Below are 9,338 nucleotides of genomic sequence, written 5' to 3'. Positions count from 1 at the left end.
GGGTGAAAATGGCGCCCAGCTCGAAATCGGAGCGGAACAGCGGGGCCGGGAGCGGCGGCGGCGGCCCCGGGGGCGCCGGAGGAAAGCGGGCAGCGGGGCGGCGGCGGGAGCACGTCCTCAAGCAGCTGGAGCGGGTCAAGGTGAGGCCTGGAGTCTCGGAGGAGCGCGTCGGAGGGAAGGGAGGAGGGACGAGGGAGGCGGCGGGGAGGGAGGGCGTTCGCGGGGTGAGGGGTTGGGGGCGGAGCCCCGGGGGAGGGGGCTTGGAGGAGGGGGGTTGGGCGGGGCCCCAGGGAGAGAGCTTAGATTGGGGGTGCTGCGGCGGGAGTTTGGATGGAGGGAGTTGGGGGCGGGGTCCCTGAGAGGGGGCTTGGATGGAGGGGCTGGGGGCGGGGTCCTGAGGACGGGCTTGGATGAAGGGGGCCTTAGAGGCCGCTGGAGGAGTGAAGAGAAAGGGGGCGACGCAGGGTCAGACTCGTTTTTCAAAACCCTGCTCCCCTGGCCCTTCCGTTATGGAGCCTTACCGCCCCCTTGGCACAGACTCTGCTACCGGCTTTGGGATTCCTCCGCCTGGAGTTCCTCTCTCTGTCCAGCTCTGACCACAGGAGAGCTGGGAGTTCCTGTAACTGCCTCCCACATTGAATGGGAGGGAGCTCCCTGGAGAGGGCCTGATCTTGAGCTACCTGAGCAAGGCTCTGTCTCCCCATGAAACTAAACTCTCAGCGTGCTGGAATCTTTTTCCCCATCGGGTTGCCAGCTCTGGGAGGGCAAGCGTGTAAATCTGCTGTCAGGTCAGCAGCAAGTGGGGCAGGTCTGTGTCTCCGTGGATCGGGAGTCGTGCGGTCTTCTCCATCAGTCTGGGAACTCTGTGAGGGCAGGGCTGTGTCTTCTCCTTTTGACTAGAACTCCTGGAGCAGAGACAGTCCCCACCCTCAGCCTGATTTGCTCCCTGGGTTGGGCTGTGGCTCCGCCCTTAGCTTGGAAGCTCCATGGCGGGGGACTGTGTCTCCCAGTCAGCCTGGGCCTCGCTGACAGGGTTATTCCACTCTGGGATCTCCTCGAGGGCTGGGCTGCATCTCCCCCATTAGACTGGGTAGCAGGATCCGAGGTGCTCTGATTCCTCAATGCTCAACTTGGGCCTGCTCCCCACCCAAAACCTTCCTTGAAGTTTTGGGATGCGGGAGTCAGTTGGAGGGCAGCTGTTAATTGAGAAGGGGGAGTTGGGCAGGAGTTGGACAGTCACTAGTCAGGTTTACCCTTCTGTCTGCCTCAACAGACAGCCCCCCAGGGACCTAAGCGCCCTGTGTATAGGCTGGTGGGTTGGGAACAGGTGAGTGGAGTTGGTCAAGTCCCCATCTCAGCCTCCTTAGTGATCCTCGATGTCAGCAGCTTACTGTGCCTTCAAGTAGCCTTCAGGAAGACAGACAGGTGGCCCAGTGTGGGCCAGGGGTGACTGGGGGAAGCAATGCCAGTGATAGTCCTCATAGCCTTGGAAGAGGAACGTGTGAAAATGTCAGTCACTGAGTCGTGTCCAACTCTTTGTGACTCCATGGACTGTAGCCTGCCAGCCTCCTCTGTCCATGGAATTCTCCAGGCAAGAATACTGGAATGGGTTGCCGTTCCCTTCTCCAAGGGATCTTCCTGACCCAGGGATCGAACCATGTCTCTTACGTCTCCTGCATTTGCAGGCAGGTTCTTTATCATCTGAGCCACCAGGGAAACCTCAGGCAAGAGGAGCCCTTAGGCTGTGGAGTTGGGAGGGTGGCATGGGGCCCTGGTGGAGAGACAGGCGCAAGCCATTCACACCTTCCAGAGCTTGGACCACCCTGGACCGTTATGGTTGGTAGGAAGTAGGCCTGTGTGGCTGGGTTGGACCCCAAAGGTGTTGTTCTGCCTTGTGTGAGGGGAATGGGGGAGCTGCAGGCCGCTTCTTCCACGTGGTGTCTCAAGAGCCCTGGCTGCCCCTTCCCCAGATCAGTGGGCAGCTCTCTCCTCGCCTCTTCCGGAAGCTGCCACCCAGGGTCTGCGTCTCTCTCAAGAACATTGTGGATGAAGACTTCCTCTACGCAGGGTGAGGCAGGGGCCAGGCAGGGGTTGGTGGGGTGGGATGGCCGGCCAGCCTTGACGTGGCCATTGGCCCCTCCCTGCCATCCCCACAGACACATCTTCCTGGGCTTTTCCAAGTGCGGCCGTTATGTTCTCTCCTACACGAGCAGCAGTGGGGACGACGACTTCTCTTTCTACATCTACCACCTGTACTGGTGGGAGTTCAATGTGCACAGCAAGCTCAAGCTGGTAGGGCCAGGCCACCTCCCTTTCTGACCGCATGACCCCACTCTGAGCCTCAAGTTCCATGGCCACAAATTGAAGATAGTGTACTCTCAGGGCCGTTGTCAGGACTCCAAGTGTTAGGTCGAACTGTAGGAAATTGCCATCTTCAGAGCCGAAAGTGGGTAAATGGCAGGATTTCCTATGGTCTGACAGCTCAAGGCAGGAGGGACCCATTAGGTCTGTTAGAACCAAGCAGGCTGCCATGCCTGGTTTAGCCCTGACCTTGACTCTTCAAATGTCCCACCCTGGGAGGTGAGTGCCGTTACCCCAGTTTCCACGTGAGTTCAGAGAGGTGAACCGGTCTTAGGGTGGGTTGGGCTTGGAACCGATGGGTCTGGCTGCGTCCTATCCTAGGCCTGGCCTCCCTGTGTCCCCGACCTGTGGGGAAATTCTTATGAGCCTCCTCAGCGTGTTCTCAGGATGGCCGAGCGGGGTGTGGGGTGAAGGCCGCTTGGGGCTCCCTGGCCTGAGACTGCCGGCAGGTGCAGCCTCAGGTTGGCCCCGGCCCGCTTGGACCCCACCCCCATGAGAACCTGCTGCTCAGGTCCGCCAGGTGCGGCTCTTCCAGGACGAGGAGATCTACAGTGACCTATACCTGACCGTGTGCGAGTGGCCCAGTGACGCCTCCAAGGTCATTGTCTTCGGCTTCAAGTGAGACTTGGGATAGGGTGGTGGGGAGTGGGTGGGGGCGGGCGCCCAGGCCAGGCTCTGAGGCTCCGCCGGCCCCCAGCACCCGCTCAGCCAACGGCATGCTCATGAACATGATGGTGATGAGTGACGAGAACCACCGGGACATCTACATCAGCACCGTGGCCGTGCCGCCGCCGGGCCGCTGCGCCGCCTGCCGGGATGCCAGCCGCGCCCACCCAGGTGAGGGGCTGGGGGCCTGGGGCACCGGGCGGCCTGCTTCCCTGCCCCACGGCCACAGCTGAGCCCGCGTGGCCTGTGTCGCTGCAGGTGACCCGAGTGCGCAGTGCCTGCGGCATGGCTTCATGCTGCACACCAAGTACCAGGTGGTCTACCCCTTCCCCACTTTCCAGCCCGCCTTCCAGCTCAAGAAGGACCAGGTGGTGCTGCTCAACACCAGCTACTCTCTAGTGGCCTGCGCCGTCTCGGTGCACTCGGCAGGTAGGCTCCTGGGTCTGCCGACGGGCCCTGCGTGCGCGCTCCCAGCCATGGGGCCCTGTGACCCGATGACTTGGCCAAGCAGCCCCTTGACATCGGTGCCATCCCTACCCTGCATCACAGATGAGGTGACTGAGACCCTGGAGAGGTGAAGTCGCTTGTTCAGGAAGTGGCAATGTGGGTTCCAAACCCAGCCACCCTGCCCCCCCACCCCCGCCCCAGCATTGCCTACTGGAACTTTCCATGGGGCTAAGAGGGTCCATGTTTGGGGTATCTGCTACAGCTGCCACCAGTAGCCACTTGACAGTGGCTCATGTGACCAAGGAACTGAGTTGTTAAATTTAATTTTAGTGATGTCAAGTTCAAATAGTCCCATGTCCACCATGCAGTGCGTCCTTCTATTCAAAAAGAGAAAGACTGATTAAAAACTTAAGGGAGTGGTTAGGGGATAGAGGGCTGTCTCATGGTTTTGGCTGTTGCTGACATGGGGCTGGGGGCAGGGGGCTCCTGCTCTCCCAGGGCCTTATGGCAACAGAGGATGCTTGTGGCCCAGCAGCAGCCCTGCGCCCAAGTGTGTCCGAGGCTTTAGTGGCAGAAGCTGGGGCCCGCCTGGCATTTGGGAAGGTAGGACTGGGTGGTTACCTCCCCCGATCAGCAGGGAGTGCCCCAGCATGCCTATCTGTGGAGAGTGTGCGTTAAAGACATGTTCATGTGCAAAAGAAACACAAGGAGATCTGTAACCTGTTACTGATGCCGTTTATATATGAGTTTAGAATGTGTTCCAGTTATGCCAGAATCCAGTCCAATAAAGATGACCCCTGGGACTTCCCCAGGGGTCCAGTGGTTAGGAGTCCACATTTTCAGTGCGAGGGCCCAGGTTCAGTCCCTGGTTGGGGAGGACCTAAGATCCTGCAGACTGAGTAGCATGGCCAAAAAAAGATATCAACTACCTGCGTTTAAAATGATTGCCCCTTGGGGAGGGAGGGGAATGGACATGAGAAGAGGATCCTATATATACGCTTGTGTGTGTGCCTAGTTGCTTAAGTCACGTACAACTATGACCCCATGGACTGTAGCCTGCCAGGCTCCTCTCTCCATGGGGATTCTCCAGGCAAGGATACTGGAGTGGGTTGCCATTTCCTCCTCGAGGGGATCTTCCCAACCCAGGGATTGAACCTGGGTCTCCTGCATTGGCAGGTGGATTCTTTGCCTTTGAGTCACTGGGGAAGCCATGGATGTGTTATATATGTATATATAACTGAGCCCACAGACCAGCAAGGGGCAGTGTGCCTTGTCCTCGAGCTCTTCCAGGGGCCTCCCACCCCTGCCCTGGCCACCTGTACCAGTGTGGGCAAGGCTCTGCTTCTCGCCAAACCGTGATCCCCCAACAAGCTATGCCTGGATGGGGCGGCTGCCCCCACCCTGCTAGCAATGGCTGCACAGGACAGGATGCGGCCGTGTGCTCGGCCCAGGCGGGGGGCACTGTCGGCGGTGTCGACACTCCTCTCACCCTGTTGCTGCTGCTGCTGCTGCTAAGTTGCGTCAGTCGTGTCCGACTCCGTGCGACCCCATAGACGGCAGCCCACCAGGCTCCCCCGTCCCTGGGATTCTCCAGGCAAGAACACTGGAGTGGGTTGCCATTTCCTTCTCCAATGCATGAAAGTGAAAATGAAGTCGCTCAGTCGTGTCTGACTCCTAGCTACCCCATGGACTGCAGCCCACCAGGCTCTTCTGTCTATGGGATTTTCCAGGCAAGAGTACTGGAGTGGGGTGCCATTGCCTTCTCCCCTCTCACCCTAGGAGGGTATTTACACAGAGGTGGGGTTTAACGCAAACATTTTCCACTTGTCTGCCTCCTCTCCGGAAGAAGTGCCACTGCCCTGGCAGACATGAGTGTGTTGGCATACTTGTATTATCTCTCAGTGTGAGCTTGGACAAGTTTCTCTGAGCCTTGGCCCCGAGTCTCTGAACTGAGAGGAGAGCTCCCCTCTACAAGGGCTGCTTACAGGGGGGGCCCAGTGCCTGGTGGTGGTGCTGCTTGGCGGATGCGTTGGGTTCTTCACACTGAGATTCTCCACAGGGAGATCTGGCCCCCAGTCAGGTTAGGGTTAGGGTTAGGTGGAGCCACAGAGAGGCCTGGGATCCAGCCAGGCTGTGCCTGTGCTGGTCTGTTTCAAGTTGAAAAGGACAGAAGACAGTGTGGTAAACCGTCAGGCCTCTGTGGCTTATTTATTTGACTGTGCTGGGTCTCACTGCTATGCAGGCTTCTCTCTAGTTGCAGAGAGCGGGCACTGCTCTCTAGTTGTGGTGCGTGGGCTTCTCATTGGGTGGCTTCTCTTGTTGTAGAGCAGAGCCTCCAGTTGTGCGGGCTTCAGCAGTTGTGGCTCAAGAGCACAGATTCAGTCGTGGCGCGCAGCCTTAGTCACTCCTGGGCATGTGGGATCGTCTCAGATCAGAGATCGAACCCATGTCTCCTGCATTGGCAGGCGGATTCTTTACCACTAAGCCACCACGGGAGCCCTTATGTAGCTTTTATCTTCTGTCATCATAACTCAGCTCCCCGATTCAGTTCAGTTCAGTTGTTCAATCATGTCTTACTCTTTGTGACTCCATGGACTGCAGCACGCCAGGCTTCCCTGTCCATCACCACCTCCCAGAGTTTGCTCAAACTCATGTCTGTCGAGTCGGTGATGCCGTCCAACCATCTCATTCTCTGTCATTCTCTTCTTTTTCTGCCTTCAGTCTTTCCCAGCATCAGGGTCTTTTCTAATGAGTCAGTTTTTCGAATCAGGTGGCCACAGTATTGGAGTTTCAGCTTCAGCGTCAGTCCTTCCAATGAATATTCAGGACTGATTTCCTTTAGGATTGACTGGTTTGATCTCCTTGCAGTCCAAGGGACTCTTAAGAGTCTTCTCTAGCACCACAGATCAAAATCTTCAATTTTTCGGCGTTTAGCTTTCTTTATGGTCCAACTCTCACATCCATACATGACTGCTGTTATCCATACATGTCAGCTCCCAAGGGCAGGGAATTTTGTCTTGTTCACTCCTATGTCCTCAGTATGGGGCATACAGCAGATGCTTAAGAGGAAGGTTTGAATGAACATGTGTGTGTGTGAGGCCTTTTTCTGTTTTGGTTGGTTTGGACTGATCTCAGCATATGTAAGTCTTCCAGGAGGGCCTCCTCTTGGATTTCTAAGATCCACGCCACCACCCCTCCCACCACCCAGGGTAATGAGGGAGGTCAGGAAAGCGTTGACTTAAACTCACCTATTGACCTCTTCTATCTCCTTCACTTTTTATTTGTGTGTTCCAGGAGATAGCAGCTTCTGCCAGATCCTGTACGACCACACCACCTACCCCCCAGCCCCTCCCAGCCCCCCTGGACCCCAGAGCCCAGAGCTGCCCCCTGTTCTCCCCAGCCTCTGCCCTGAAGCGGCCCCAGCCTGGCCCTCTGGGCCCCCCGATCCCTCGCCTGCCATTGCCAAAGCCAAGGAGTTTGTGGCTGACATCTTCCGCCGGGCCAAAGAGGCCAAGGGTGGGACCTCGGAGGAAGTCCGGCCACCTCCCTGCCCAGGGCCCTCAGGCAGCCGCTGCCGCCTGCCCTCTGAGCCTCTTGGCCCAGGTGGGGAGGCGGTGCCCCGGGACAGCCCCCCTGCAGCAGAGGCGCCCGCCCCAGAGCCTGGATACGTCAACTACACCAAGCTCTATTACGTGCTGGGGTCCGGTGAGGGGACGGAGCCAGAGGATGGTGAGTGGGGAGCCCCTCTGTTGGGCAGGGCCCCAAGCATGGGAGGCTGGCCTTGAGAGCCTCCAGGCCTCCCACCGCCATCCCTACCACCTTGTCCTGCCCCCTTAGAGTTCGAGGATGACAAGATCTCCCTGCCCTTCGTGGTGACCGATCTCCGCGGTCGCAACCTGCGGCCCATGCGGGAGCAGGCCGTTGTCCAGGTGGGTGTGGGTGGTGGGGAGGCCAAGGGGCAGCTCCTGGGGCACCTCCTGGGATGGCGGTGGGCACAGTTCTCCCCCTGCCCTTGTCCACAGGGTCAGTACCTGACAGTTGAGCAGCTTACACTGGACTTCGAGTATGTCATCAACGAGGTGATCCGCCACGACGCCACTTGGGGTCACCAGTTCTGTTCCTTTAGCGACTATGACATTGTCATCCTGGAGGTGGGTCCAGGTGTCAGGCAGGGCGGTCCAGGGCCTCCCTGGTCTTGGTGGCACTCTCAGTAGCTGTCACTGTCCACCCTCCGCTCCCCAGGTCTGCCCAGAGACCAACCAGGTCCTCATCAACATTGGCTTGCTGCTCCTGGCGTTCCCATCCCCCACCGAGGAAGGCCAGCTCCGGTGAGTGGGCAAGGACCCACCTTCACCCTTGCCCAGCAGGGCTTGCGCTCATGATAGCTCAGTGCGGGCAGGTAGCATATGATAAAACTCCCCTTGGCTCCCCAAAGCTTGGATAGGCTATTCCATTATTGCTCCAAAGATAAAAGCGCCTTGGGGTAGCCTGGGTTCCAGCTCAGGCACCCTGTAGTCCCCCACTTTCTCTTGTGCTCACCAGCTTTCCCTCCCATAGACCAAAGACCTACCACACCAGTCTCAAGGTGGCATGGGACCTCAACACGGGCATCTTTGTGACAGTCAGCGTGGGCGACCTCACTGAGGTCAAAGGGCAGACCAGGTGAGGCAGGATCGAGGCGGGGCAGGGCTGGGTTGGGCCCAGGGCTGGGAGTTGCTCATACCCTCTTCCTCAGCGGCAGCGTCTGGAGCTCGTATCGCAAGAGCTGTGTGGACATGGTTATGAAGTGGTTGGTGCCTGAGAGCAGCGGCCGATACGTCAACAGGATGACCAACGAGGCTCTGCACAAAGGTGGGGCACTGACCTGACGACAGTTCGGGACTGGGGTCCTGATCCTGGGGCTGGGCGGAGCCTGGAGCGGGCGCTAATTGCTAAATGTTGCTGAATGAAGGAGCTCGTTGGCTGAGCAGTGGCATGTGGGGTGAAGGTGAGGACAGCCCAGGCCAGAGCCAGGGGGCCAGCTCAGATGTGGCACCTGACGGCCCCCCAACCATTCATTCATTCAGCAGACATTAATTGAATGGCTGCAGGCCCGAGGCAGAGATAACTTGCACCTGCCTTGCTAGAGCCTTCTGGGCCGCCATCAGGTCAGGTAAAGAGAGAAGCCTCTCCTGCAGACTGGGCCGGCTAGAGGTTCCAAGGCCTTGTCCCCACATTCCACTGCAGGGTGCTCACTGAAAGTTCTGGCAGACAGCGAGCGATACACGTGGATTGTGCTGTGAGAGCCCGGCCGCCCTGGACACTGACTCCAACTACCTCCGTGGCCTGGGAGCTGGCTGCCTTCCTGGTAGCCGCCGGCCGGCCGGCCGACCAACCAACCGACCAACCGATGACCGGCACTAGTGTTAGGCTCCGGGAAGGGGGCTGGGCCGGGCAGCCCCTGGTGGCCTGAGAGTCTGGACGCTTCTTATTTATGCCTATTTAAGTGGGGAGGGGCAGAGGGAAGAGAGCCCCCTGCCCCACCTGCCTTGAGCACCCGCCTTCACCCTAAGCTGGGCGCGGGCCCTCGTTCCTCGAGAGTTCGCCCCTTTCCTCAGCTACAGGTGTGGACAAGGCCCCCCACACAGCCCAGGGAGGCCAGATGGATCCCAGACCCCTGCCCCGACCACCCTCCGTTGCCCCTACCTGAGGTGGAGAACCTAGTGGCCGTCACACCGCCCCCTTCCGGCCCTGTTGTTCCTCTTCACATAATAAATGTTTTATTTCTGAACCTCACCAGTTCCCTTCACTGCTTGCTACTCATGAGCTTGGGGCCCAGCTGGCCCCCCTCCAGCCCCCAGGCTCCCACCAAAGCCCGGCAAGTC

General features: G+C 58.8%; 1 protein-coding gene across 1 annotated transcript; it reads left to right on the top strand.

The window, feature by feature from the left end:
* The first annotated feature begins 4 nt into the window (after positions 1–4).
* Positions 5–9,240, top strand: DCAF15 (DDB1 and CUL4 associated factor 15). Its single transcript, NM_001034685.2, is given in 13 exon segments — positions 5–140; positions 1,971–2,068; positions 2,157–2,292; positions 2,873–2,979; positions 3,059–3,198; positions 3,286–3,456; positions 6,769–7,203; positions 7,312–7,403; positions 7,497–7,625; positions 7,717–7,802; positions 8,032–8,136; positions 8,210–8,325; positions 8,701–9,240. Coding segments are annotated over 13 exon segments (1,803 nt in total). The 5' UTR covers positions 5–8; the 3' UTR covers positions 8,757–9,240.
* Positions 9,241–9,338: the final 98 nt, after the last annotated feature.

The sequence above is a fragment of the Bos taurus genome, chromosome 7 (assembly GCF_002263795.3).
Source record: "Bos taurus isolate L1 Dominette 01449 registration number 42190680 breed Hereford chromosome 7, ARS-UCD2.0, whole genome shotgun sequence".
Classification (NCBI taxonomy): Eukaryota; Metazoa; Chordata; class Mammalia; order Artiodactyla; family Bovidae; genus Bos; species Bos taurus.
Note: the sequence above shows the minus strand (reverse complement) of the source record. Positions and strands in the feature narration are given on the sequence as shown.